This window comes from Monodelphis domestica, chromosome 1 (assembly GCF_027887165.1).
Source record: "Monodelphis domestica isolate mMonDom1 chromosome 1, mMonDom1.pri, whole genome shotgun sequence".
In the NCBI taxonomy this organism is placed as follows: Eukaryota; Metazoa; Chordata; class Mammalia; order Didelphimorphia; family Didelphidae; genus Monodelphis; species Monodelphis domestica.
In genome coordinates, this window is record NC_077227.1 from 112,815,171 (window position 1) to 112,828,623 (window position 13,453).

The 13,453-nt window shown below is 46.0% G+C and overlaps 1 protein-coding gene across 5 annotated transcripts in view; it reads left to right on the plus strand.

Moving 5' to 3' along the window:
• SH3PXD2A (SH3 and PX domains 2A) overlaps positions 1–13,453 on the plus strand; it is a 337,587-nt gene that overhangs the window by 298,118 nt on the left and 26,016 nt on the right. For 3 of the 5 annotated variants that reach the window (XM_007479080.3, XM_001368948.5, XM_056804514.1), the window contains 2 exons: positions 503–586; positions 7,185–7,302. In XM_007479080.3, the coding sequence (XP_007479142.2) occupies positions 503–586; positions 7,185–7,302 (202 nt within the window). The remainder of the gene's footprint in view (positions 1–502; positions 587–7,184; positions 7,303–13,453) is intronic. The other 2 variants (XM_001368979.5, XM_056804516.1) reach the window with 1 other exon arrangement.

Sequence of the window (13,453 nt, forward strand, 5' to 3'; positions counted from 1 at the left end):
CTTCCAACATCATGAGGAATCTCTGATGGTAATTCAGAAAAGCAATTACTGACAAAGAGGGATTGGCCTTTTCTGCCAGGGAGAGTGACAGGATAAAGAATATGGTTAAAGAACTTTAGCAAAAATCAAACAAAGGCCATCTTGTTTGGTACGCTGCTTCCAAAATGCAGGTCAAGTAGACATGGTTGCAATGAGCGCATTTCATTTCATTCTGGAGAGGAAAATACTCTTCCCCAGTCCATCCCAAGACTCAGCGTTGCTTGTCTGTCTGCAATTTTTGTTTTGATTTTCTCATTATGCCAACCACGTCTTTGGGTTTCCATTCTATATGGTGATCTGAGTTTGTTCCCTAGGTTGTGTGTCCCATCTGACCATTCCCTTTGATCTGTGACCCTTCCTCCCTCCCTTCCCACTCATCTCATTCTCATTTTCATTTTCTCCTCCCCTTCCCCAACCCTGGTTTTTGTTTTCTCTGCCACCCCATCACCATCTCCCCCATCAGTGTCTAAGAGACGCAAGGCCCACCTGCGGCGTCTGGATCGGCGTTGGACGCTGGGCGGGATAGTCAACAGGCAGCAGAGTCGAGGTGAATTGGGGCATGGGTGTCTGCAGAGGGTCTGATCACTGCTTCACCTAACTGTTGGGCTGAGAGTGATACAATGTCCAGTGGCAACTCTTCACTTCCTCTGGGACCAGCCAGGCTGCAGTGTTCTCTAACACATACTCACCTGCTCTGTCCTCTCTGCTATGGGGCTAGGGAGCGGGCTTGGAGGGAAGGAAGCAGGGCAATGAAAAGTGGGGCTGGCCCCAACTGCTTCTTGGGCAGGAACTGGTTACTGTGGACCATGCCTGAACAACCCTCAAGAAGCAAGTCCGGGGAAGGGGAGCCCTCCCAGGGGGCCAGCAGCTTGAAGGAGCTGAACATTTCAGCTTCTGGGGGCATTTGGGACAGATCTCCTAGACCTACTAATAGAGTCTTGACTTCATCTGTTAATCCTACTAATAAATCCCATCTTTCCACATTGATACTATTGTTGTAGGTCCCAATCTGTGCCCCAGCAAGCCCCAGGAAAATTAGGAAAGGTAACAAACCCTCCAGCTCAAATCTGGAAAAAAAAACTGATTTTTATCACCACAACCATAAATCTTGTTACAGAACAAGTTGCAAGAAAAATGTGAACCCCAGGTCAGAGCTGACTTATTTCTCATAGTATTGAGTATACCAAAACTGCATTTGTAATTATCATAAGGCCTTCATGGAAGTTTGTTATAAGCAGACATGGCCTTAATTGCACTCCAAGGGTGTCTTCTCACCCAGCCTGGTGGACCAGGAGCCTGTTCAGAATCCCTCTGAGCACTTTAGATGGAGACCAGGGACCATAAAGAGCAAAGCTGCCCAAATACCCACCTTCTGTGGGCACTACTCCCACACCCCACTCCCTCTCAACAGCAGTTGCTTCCTTTCTCATAGGTGTATTCAGGAAACTGAGGTTTGATGGAATAATCATTCAAAAGGATGAATGGGGCTTTTCTTTAGGTTGTGCAATCCCTGATAAGTCACTCAGCCTCCAATTGGTGAAACCAGAGCCTTGACTTCTGCCAGCTTACAAAACACACCTGGAGGAATGGCATAATGCCCAGGAAGCTCATACATGTTCTTTTGTATAGATGAGGAATGGCCAGACTGAGCAGGAAGCCTTACAATGGAGAGGCACCATGACTTGTTTTGGACAGTAGGAAAGCTTGGTGTTCTCTCAAACCATGACCCCTTTCCCAAGAAGAAAGAGAGTCATTCTGGCTCATCTGAGAGCAATCAGAGTTCATTTCCACAAGCCAACAGTCATCAGGAGCTTCAGGCCTGAGTGGGAATGGGATAGGCATGGACATTTAGCCAATAGAAGAGATATTTCTTGATTTCTTTAGCTGGAGTTGGGTATCCCACTGACCTCTTTCTGCAATGAATATAGTCTGAATGTAGAGTCATAAAGCCAGACCATCTCTAATCCATTTTGGAGGGGAAAAAGATCTAATGACTCAGAGATCTTTCCATGAAGCTAGTCAATCCACTGACAGGGCCAGCCCCAGAGTTACTCTATGGATTATTGATAGCCAAAATAAAATTTAAAATATTGGCATGAATGTATGCTATTTGGGGTGCCCCTGAATGCATGGTGCCTGGGATACTTCCCAGTTCCCTAGGACCTCATTTCCTCTGTGCACATGAGTTGGAGGAGGAAGGACTTAAATCTGATAACAAGAGCCTGTGAAAGTCCTCATGAAGCCAAGCCATCAATGAAGCAGTGCCCTGAGGGAGGAAGGCCTAAAATCCAGTTCAGGCCAGTGAATGTCCTTGAGAAGCCAAGTTCAGAACCGCGCAACTAAGAAGAAACCAGAATCCATTGATGAGGGCCCAGAGACATCCCAAGATCCTTTCCCAAAGCAGAGGAATTTGGGGAATAGATAAAAACCAACCCCGACAACAGCACAGAAGGAAACAGCCCCTCTCACCGGACACCCAGAGACCAGTCTGGCCCAGCCACAGCTGACCCCTCTTCTTTCTGAGCTTGTAAAAGCAATCTTGTCCAAAGCAGCTTCGTTAGTCCTGGTTCCAGGACTCGATACAAACCAGCTCCACACAGCTGGATTCCAGCACCTTGGCCTCCTCCACTTGTTTTTCTTTCTCACCGGGGATTCCGAGGGAAGAAATGAAACCACTTTTCTCTCCAGCCTTTTAAAGGCAGAAGAGTTCCCTCCACAGAATGTACACACAGACCCAAACATAGAAAGACAATCACCCTCAGAAAGACATATGTACAAATGCTATGATTATTATTCATGACTATATAACATTTTTTTCTTAATCAAAAAAATTTATTTAATTAATTTAGAATATCTTTCCATGGTTACATGATTCATGTTCTTTCCCTCCCCTCTTCACCCCCATAGCCAATGAGTAATTCCACTGGGTTTTACATATATGACTATATAACATTAATTATATTTTTAGAATTAATTTATTATTGCTGTAATAATTACTATTATTATAAGCCCCCCACTCATCTAATACACACAAGAACAGCCAAATACGTTAACACAACCCTCCCAACATAGCCACACATCCCATATAACTGCTTCCCCCAAACTCTACCTGACTTTTCCCTCCCACCTGAATCTCAGGTGACAAGGATGACATCTGCGCAATCAAACAGTATACATGACCGCTTGATGCCCAGCTCCCAACCCCCCCATTCAGCGGTATTTATCCAATCATGCCACCGGCTCCATGAAAGCCTACCGAGCTCCAGCATGGCTGCAGACCCATTCGGGGGCCATATCCGTAGACATGGGCATATATGCACAGCAGACATTCTCCAAGAATGAGACTCACAAGATTAAACTGATTTAACCAGGATGGAAAATCCTGCTAAGTGTTCTGGGGGACTGGTTTGCTGAGAACAGCCCTAGAGGGCGGGCGGGAGGGAGGGAGGGAGGCATGGGGGGAGCTGGTTGTCGAGTAGCTGAGCAAGAGAGAAATGGGACTTTCCTCGGGGGCCCTCCATCAGCCCTTTGTTAAGGGGCCATTGGAATGAAGAGGCTTTTTTTTCTTTTCAGCAGAGGCTGAGTAAGTCGTGGGGGCCGGGAAGGGAGTAGGGGAGATTGCTGACGGAGGGGAAAGTGTCTGGAAAGAGAAGTCTTCTGTGGTTTGGAAAATGCACAAGTCTCCAGCCACGTTTGGCTCCCTAACCTAAACTGGGGCCATTCCATACTCTCCCTCTCACCCTCCCTCCACCCTTGGCAAGCTCAATGCCTGGTGAGCCGGGTGGCCGGCAGCAGAGGGACTGTTACCTCATGCCTGAGCATAGGTGTGACAAGTTCTTAGAGACTACAGGAAGAAGGTTGGGAGAGACTAGCTGCCTGAGTCACCTTTCCAACAAAGGCCTATTTTTTAGGAGAAAAAAGCGTGGGTGACCCTTGACCACACAGTGCAATGATTTCTAACGGTCACTGGGCCCTCTGCTTTTCCAGGTTTCTTAGGCAAGCCTCCAGAAAAATGTGGTGTTTTCTACTCCCTTGGAGTATTGGACTCACTGCTCCTGTACCCCACCACTGGGGCTGGTGAGGTCCTGGGGAGATATGGAGGCTAAACTGCAGACTCCAGCAATATCAAGGAGGAGGTAGAATTCCTCTGTCCCCCTGCCCTCCACAAGGGGAGGAAGGGGCCAAAGGAGAGACTGTGGGGAAAGTATTTTGCAAACCTTAAAGCTCTGTGTCATGTATGCCTATAATTATGGCTGGGGAAATTGTCTAGTCTTGATGTGGGAGCGGGTTCTTGCCAAACCTAGAACCCATGTAAGGTCAAGGAGGCGCTGCTCTTTCACCAAAGAACTCTTGACCACTTTTCCAGCCCCTAGGACTACAAGCACCAACAGCAGCTTGATAGAGCTGGAATGCCCCGTATCTAAAATCTCAGCATCTAAAGTTAATTTCTTTAGTCCTGTAGGATGGAGAGACAAGAGAAAAGTCACTCTTCTGTAATAGTTGGCCTAACTTTTTGTTTTCCTCCAAAGAAGGGAGCTATGATCGTTTAGGAAGAGGGGTAGATGCTGACTTTGGAGGCCAGGTATCTCTACATCGGATACCATCGCTCTGCCAACCTGGCCCCCTTGCCCTTCTCCCCCCTTCACCAAAAGGGAGGAGTAGTTGTGATTTTTTTCCTTTTTTTTTTTGCTGTGAAAGCAACTCTGCAGAAGGAAACTTTAATGATGGCTTCCTGTTCAGGACCACAGGCTTTTAAAAATAGCATGATTAAACAAAGGCACCATGTGGAGGGGCCTCGCCCATCCCTAACCTCCAAACTTTGGATCATGGGACCCAGCCCTGCCCCTCCAGCCACTGGTCTTGTCCAACATTTGCCCTCACTGTCCCCGCCCCCTCTTCAGGGAGAAATATGGAAAAGACGGTCCTGTTGGAAAGATGGGATCCTCCAGGCAAGAAGTCAATTGGAGAGGACCAGGATTATAGAATACTGAACCTCTGGAAGATCCGAGTTGGAATTTGGCATGTGTGGGCTTCTCTCACGCTTCCTTGGCTTTTCTCCCCTAGCCAGGTTGGACCAGAAACTTTCCAGAAGCAAGGCTTCTCCAAAGACAGCACCTATACTGAGTGGAAGAAGAAGAGCCAAAAATACTGGTGGTTGAGGTGGAGGGAGACAGAAGCATCTATTTTTTTTTTAATTTCTTTTAAGGAGTATGGGAGAGCCAGAGGATGTCCTCAGCACATACTAACTCGGGGGGATTTACTCCTGCATAGCTCTGGCTGCCCCAGTCATGATGACTGAAGCTGTCTCTGAAAACAGGGCCACCAGCTCTACCGCTCCATCTGACCGGCCAGAGATGAAGACAGGCCCTAAACAGGGAGCAGGAGTAACCATTTCCATTCCGGTCAGCAGAACTTTGGACAGCCTTTTCCAAGTTGTAAAGAAGGGTCAAGAAGGCTATAGTTTCTTCTTGGACTTGTTCGCTATCAACTTGTTCTCTAATCCTCCCCATTTGACTCGGCCAGTTGCCTACAGATGGGCCAGCCAAAGTGGGATCTTATTAGGTTCAAGAGCCCCATGGCACCATGCTCCTTTCTCCCACTTTGTCTATTCCTCCCTGCACAATTTACCCTCTGGTGATGAGGAATGGAAACTTTAGAGCATCTGCTTTTGGGGACCAAACCTATCTTGATAGATTTTTTGGTTCCAAATTATTCCCTAAGGACAGACTCCACACTCTTGCCTCGTCCCCATAAGTTCTCAAGTTCATTCTTCTCAAGAGGGACCTCACATTACAACCACTAGGAATTCTCAAAGCCAGGGAGGAGATAGCCAAGTTTTCTGCAGTTGGTTGGATATGAACTTGACCAGGACAAAGGATTGCCCTGCTCAGAAAGTGTCTGTAGGAGGCTATTAGCTTGTCTTCCTCTATTTTGTAGTCATTTCTGGTGTACTGATGGTGAAAAAGAAAGTAATGTCTGAAATAATTTATGTGTTTGAGAAGAGGCTAAAAGATGAGAACTGCCTCTCTCCTTATAGTTGATGCTCTTGGTTTAGGTTCATTTCCACATCCCACTTGAGCACCCCAATGCCTCTGTGATCACTCCATCACAGTGAGCTGGCAGACTAAAGCTCGGAGGAGGGAAGCTGAGCTCTCAGGTGTATTGTTAACACGTAATGATTGAAGCCTGCCACAATGGGTTTCAATTAAAAAAAAAATTCCTCTTTACAAAGTGAAATGTCACAATGTTATTAGGCCAAATCCCTCTTTTGTAATGTGTAAAAACAAATTGTCCCTTGTAATATTACTTCACCTAATAAGTTTTGGTGGAACCAGTGAATGAAATTAGATGGATTATGCTTTTTGTAGACAATGCCCACCTGTGTGGCTTAGACAATAAGAGCAATAGAGATCTGAGGGAGGATAATTCATGGCAGGCTGGAGTTGTCAAAGAAGTTACATTGAGCCTTGAAGGATGGACACAATTTGGATAAGTGGAAAGAGGCAGAAAACATTCCAAATGGGCAAATGAGACAAAGTTAAGGAGGCAAAAATAAATAATTTTGTGCAGGGGATGGTAAGGAGAAATGGTTTACTGGATTGGAGTTGGCCTGTTGGGAAGGGGGGGAGTAAATAAGGCTGGGGGTATCCCAGAGTATTAAGGGGGACCCCCCCCCCAACCTCAGCAAGTATCTTTCTGCTAGGGAGGTTGGAAATGGAGTGGGGAGGAGGAGGAGGAAGGTCTATATTGGGATTCACCAGATAGGTTCCAGGCAGCCCCTGGCAACTCTTCTCCCTGCTGGCTACCCAAGGAGCCAGTTGGCTCTCAGTCTCTTCGGCTGCCCTCCAATGCTGTCAGATCAGGGAGGCTGGGGGAGCCAGCTTTGTTCCTTCCAAATTCCCTCCATCCTTCAGGTGGAACAGTCTCTGCAACTAGGTCCCCAGGGTCCCCATCTCTGCTCCCAAGGTCTAGCCTTTCTACTTACTCTCCCATCCGGAGGCCTGAAACTGACGTTCTAGTGCCTGGGTTCAAGATGGGGCTGGGCACTGATTGCTTTGGGCAAGGAGTAAAGGGGTTTGGGGAGAGCTTCTTGTTCACTGACCCAGTAATGACTGTGCCTCTCCAATCCCTTCCCTTCACCCCAGAAGAGAAGTACGTCACAGTGCAGCCGTACACCAGCCAAAGCAAGGACGAGATTGGGTTTGAGAAGGGGGTCACCGTGGAGGTGATCCAGAAGAACCTTGAAGGATGGTGGTACATCAGGTAATGTGCTTCCTTTAACCCAGAGGGCTGTACAGCCTGCATTTTATTACTCTGTTTCCAAGACCAGCCATTCCTGGCAGAGCAGAGGAAAACCAGAGCAGCTTGCTTCTCACACTCTTTCCCATTTTCCTTTCCCCGCCCCCCATGCAGAATGGGTGTCAGATGGTAATCAATTATTAACTGCAACATGTTGTAGGGGCCTGGATGTGGGGGTGTTGGCGGACAGAGACTTGGAGATCTGAAAGGTTTCACCAAACCATGCTTATCTTGCAGATTTCCTTCCCTGGAGGGGAAAACTAAATAGAGAGCCAGCCCCGGCCAAGTAGGGGCAGCGGTTTTTAGCCTCTGGCGGGCTGGGCCAGGCTTATATAGGCCATGATGCAATTCTCTTGGCTTCCCATCTGCAAGAAGGTTTCAGTGCGTCTGCGTTTGGTTTCCCGTGTCCAAACCAGAGCCATCTGGCGTCCCCTCTGACAAGAGCTGCTCGGGGCTCTCAGCCGCAAGGGCCATGACACACTCGGGCCCATATTCCACACGGTCTGGCTGCCAGTGGATTGGAACACCAGTCGGTCACAGCTGACTCTCCAGGCTGAGCCTCTTCCCCCTGCCCACCTTAAAGGAGCTAGGCTGGAACTGAGAAGGAGCTAAACCTATCCCAAGTTCAGAATGAGCTAACTCCAGCCCGAGGCTTTTCCCTGGCGCCATCTTTGAAGGAACCAGGCTAGACCCTACAAGGGGCCAGGTCAGGCTACTCAAGAAAATTCTGAGCTCTCAGCAATCTTATAAAATGGGGTCCCCAAGGAAGACTGGGATGCCCCAAGAGAGGCACCTGGACATGGCCAGAGCACAAAAGACATGTGGCTGAAGTGGAGGTCAAAGGCAAACATCATAAATCTGAGATTGTCAGAGCAGAAGGGAGCCTTAGGGGAGGAGGTAAATCTGGTCTTTTTCACAAAGAAAAACTATCACCCAGAGCCCAGGGCAGCAGTTCTCAACCTCTCAGTTTGTAGCAGTGAGAATACATCATGCATATCAGGTATTTACATTCCGAATCATAACTGCAGCAAAATGACAGTTTTGAAGTAGCCACCAACATCATTTTTTGGTATGGGGTCACTGCAACATGAGGAAGTGTATTGTGGGGTCACGGCATTAGAAAAGTTAAGAACCACTGGCCTAGGGGAATGACTTGACTACTGTCACATGAGTTAATGATATATAATAAGATATATATAAGATATATCTCAGGTCTTTTGATTCTTAGGACATGGATACAGAAATGTGAATCCATTTTAGTCAAAATCTTTATTTAGATGATTATCAGGGACACCCCAGTGATATTCTCCCCAACCCCACCTCCTTAGTGAGCACAGAATCAAAGGATAGCAGAGATAGATCATTTAGCCCATCTTATTTTATAGCTAAAGAAACTGAGGCCCCTGAGAAGTTAAATGCCTCATAACAAAATGGCAGCAGTCAGGATTCTACCCCAGGTCTCCTAAGTCCAAATCTGCCCTCATACTCTTACTAGCTGTGTAACCCTGGGCAAGTCACTTAACACCTGCCTCAGTCTCCTCATCTGTGAAAAGAGAGGGAGTCCTACTAGCCTTTGTAACCCCTTCCAGCTCTAAACCTAAGACACTTTGATCTTATCTGAGTTTAAATCTGACCTCAGTCACTTACTAGCTGTGTATCCCTGGGCAACTTAACCTCTCTTGGCCTCAGTTTTCCCGCCTGTGAAATGATGGGGGTCAGACCAGATAGCTCTTTGGGCTCTAAATGTAAGATACAACTCAGTCTCAAATACTTACTAGCTGTATGACCCTGGGCAAGTCACTTAGCCTCAATTTCCTCACCTGTAAAATAATAATAATAGCACCTACCTCCCAAGATTGCTGCAAGGATCAAACGAGATAATAATTGTAAAGCTCACAGTGCCTGGCACATAGGAGGTGCTAAAGAAATGTTGGATATTGTTATCTTTTCCCAGCCAGCTATCCATAACATATTTCTCATCCCCTTGTTCTCTAAGACCACAAAACCTATCCCCCGCATCGCCTATCTATCCAGCCCCAGGCTCAAGCTTTAAGAAGGAACCTCTAGCAGACAGGGAATGCAGGGAAAAGATGGGAAGCAAAGCCTTTCCCTAGATTCTAGCCTCAGTTCTACCATTTCACTTGCTGTGTGACTTTTTTCCTCTTCTCTGGGCCCTGTTTTTCATCTGTAAATTGAGGGAGCTAGGTGGTATGGTCCCTTCTACCTCTAATATTCTCTTAAGTCAATCCTGTGAAGATAAGTTCCACCTTAAGAATGCTGACTTGGGCCCCCTTAAATGTGATTTCCCGACATTCCAGGCTCTTGTGTTCATCCTTATTTCCTGTCTGTTGCTCCATCTCACTCCTTTTACCCCCAGTTTACTCCATCTCTGGAGGGATTCCAGGGCTCTCGAGCTGGAAAGCAGATGTGAGAGTCCAACTCTAGATTAGATGCAAGGAGGCACTTCTGAATCCCCAGCCTGCCTCTGCTCAGGATTCACTTCTGCCACTGTAACTCCAGTGACAAAAATAAGTTTTGAGGTCTTAGACCAAGGGTCAGGAGATCTACGTCCTTATTCAATTAAGCAGGTTTTTCTCTCTGTAAAATGAATATTGAACTGGATGATCCCTCAATTTCTTCCTTCTTTTAACAGCCAGGATTCTATTCAGGAACCACCCCCACCCCCACCCCCCATATAGAGATGCTTGAACAGAACAGTGAGAATCCAGGACTAGAATCTTGAGCAAGATTCCTCTCGATCTGTCTGGGCTTGCTCCTCTGCATAATCTTGGCCAATCCTTACGTGGCCACCAACTGACCTTATACCTTCCCTGGCTTTTAACCCCAGTCCCAGACTAACTTCTAATTCTAGCCCCTCTCACCCCCTAATCTCTGCCAATATTGGCTTCAGACTAACTGACCCTCAATTCTGAACATAAAGCAGCCTCTGACCTCAGCCACAGATTTACCCCTAAACTTGTTTTTGTTTTGCCAAATAACCTCCACCGATTAAATTTAGCTGTACTAGGAGTACTAAGTTAATTCCAATTTTAACCTGTTTTTAAAATAGTGCCAAATAGCATTTAGGAAAGCATTTTGTGTAACAAGATGAAAGCAGTGAACAGTGAAAGCACAAAGAAATATCAAAGAGCAAGCACAGCTTGCCCCTTTTCAGGGGTGCAGAACATGACAATTCCAGTTCATTACCTAACTTAAAAAGTCACCTTTTCAAGTCTCCAATTCTTGATGTAGAATCATCTTCCGAACCCAAAACTTGCTGCTTTCACACAAATAGCCCTTTTTTGAAGCTAAGTAAAGAAGTAGCTGCAGGAAAGGTAGAATGTGCCTCAGAAGAACTTATTTAACAGTCAAAACAAAAAACAATAGACACTAAAATCCTCAAAAACTTTTCAGTGCAGGGATAAGAGCTCAGAGTGACTACTAACTGAGGTCTCCCACCATCCCCCTAACTTCTGGGACCATCTAATGGTGTGTCCCATCCTCCTTCTCTTGGAGTCCTTTATCACTTTTTAGAGAAACCAGGTTGTTGGATCATAGTATAGAAAACCAAGCTACACTTGCTTTTGATGGAACCCCTAAGGTAAAGAGACTGTCTGGGGACTCAGACTAATACATTAAATTCACTAAATTTAAGTACCCTGAGCTCAAACTGGAAAATGCCAATGTCAGTGGCCATGACATATTTTCCTGTCCCATATTCTTATCACCCAGGGGTCAGGAAGCTTTTAGGGAGGTTTCACCTAAAACTTTCCTGTTCAAACAGTATATTATTACATTTGACAGGAAAAGTAGTGCCTGACATTTTAATAATAGCTTTCATATCCATAACTTTCCATTATTACCCCTCTATGAATTAGGAAAACAGGGATTATTCCTATTTAACAGCTGAAAATTGAGGCTCAAGAAAAAAACCAAACTATTTGCCCTGATGCATAAAGACAGACAGAATCCATACTCAGATCTCCTTGCTCAGGGCTCTTTCCACTGTAGAATTTCATCATGTTGAACATAAATGTGGCCTTCCTCTTGATGAGACAAGGGTCTCCAGACCTGAAGGGCATAAACAAGACTATGAGAGAGTTGGGGAAAGATTGACCCTCTCCCTTCCCTGCCTCTCTTTCATTTTCTAGAGCCTTGTTGACAAGGGCATTTTATAGGGAAATGACTCTGTAGCATGCCTGTGATAAGATCACCTAGGACTGTCTGTCTGTCTGTCTGTCTGTCTGTCTGTCTGTCTCTCTCTCTCTCTCTCTCTCTCTCTTTCTTTCTCTCTTTCTCTCTCTCTCCCTCTCCCTCTCCCCCTCTCTCTCCCCCTCTCTCTTTTTCTTTCTCTTTTCTCTCCCTCTCTCTTTCTCTTTCTCTGTCTCTCTGTGTCTGTCTGTCTCTTTGTCTCTTTCTCTTTTGGACCTTCCAGCTTGTTGAGAAGAGACCCAACCTGCAGTCTCAGAAGCCTTGACTTCTAGTTCCAGTTTTGCCTTTTAACTTTCAACACAGCCTTACATCATTTACTTCCCCTTCTTTTCACCTCAATTTCTTCTTCCATAAAGTGAAAAGATTGAACTACATGACCTCAAAGGTTCCTTCTAGCTCTAATATCTTTTGTTCTGAGATTTCCTAAAATGATCTTTCTGCCTTTTCCCACCACCCAGGGCTTACTCCTGTAATAATAGGCTTGTTGTGAAGATCCAAGGAGATCATATTCGTAAATCCCTTAGCACACACTCTAGCATGTAATCGTTGCTTAATAAATGCTTGTTTCCTTTCTTCCTAAGCCCTACTCTGCATTTTGATCCCTCAGAGCTCCATCTACTGGTTCTGTTATTTAGCAACAGCTGGCAGAGGCCCCTAATCCTGAGGGCTCCCCACTTTTTTTCCACTGTCTCTTCCAACCTGACCCATCCCAGGCAGAGGACCTTTTGGCTAGCTTAGCACTGTCCTTCAATCTTTCTGAACCTCATTCCGGGGCTTTTGTGAGACAATGGATGTGAATGCCATTTGGATGAAAATTAAATCCTATATACCTGTGCCAGAGATTAACATTTCTGTTTTCATTTGCCTGTACTTCAGAAGACATGGAAAAGGTTCCCTCTTTCTTTTTGTTTCCTACAAAATAGCTTCTTTCATCCCATTAAATAGACCTATAAAGACCATGTCCAATTTAGAAATGGACTGTGCTTCAGAAGTATATATGTGGGGGGTAGCTAGGTGGCTCAGTGGATTGAGAGAGATTGGGGAGTCCTGGGTTCAAGTATGACTCAGATACTTCCTAGCTGTGTGACCCTGGGCAAGTCACTTAACCCCCATTGCTTAGCCCTTACTTCCTTGGAACCATATGTAATATTGATTCTAAGATGCAAGGTAAGAAGTTTTTTTTTGTCTTTTTTTTAAGTACATGTGTGCAAGTCTGTTTTTTGCAACTCTTCTCATTGAATCCTAGAATTATAAGCGCCCTTTGATAGTTTCTTATCCAACCTTCCTCTTGATACCAGATTTTCCCTCTTCCACCTATCCTCTATTCAAAACCTCCATGGAGACAGAGCATTTAGTTCCTTGGAGGTAGCTAGTGGTTCACTTCCAGAGCAGTTCCCAAACTTACCAATCTCCTAGTAGGGTCAAGCAATAACACTCCGAATACTAGCCCAAATTCTAGAATCTGTCAGCAGAAGGACATGTAATACAGGTGGGAGGAGGAAGAAGAACTACATCTTCCCTCACTTGTGAGAAATAACATTTTGAAAATGTTGACTTAGACACGGGCTCTTCCCAGCTCCCTTTCCGTAGTTCTCCATCACCTCCCATTGCATGTTCTTCTGGGTCCCAGGCCATTTGCCCAAGATCCCACCCAGATCTGCTCTTCTTCCCCTCCCCACATGCCCCCCTAGCCTGTCTCCTTGGGTACCAGACAATCCGAATTATTCCCTAGCCACTCCTAGTCACTTCTAGTGCCTTCCATGAGCCTCCGCCTCCCTCACCCACCCTCTACCATTCCCTCAGTACCACTGCTGGACTTGATAGTAGAGATGAGGGAAGACTCAATAAATCATTCCAGGGTGCCGGCCCAATGAGGAATGACTGCTAGAAACCATGGTCTTCC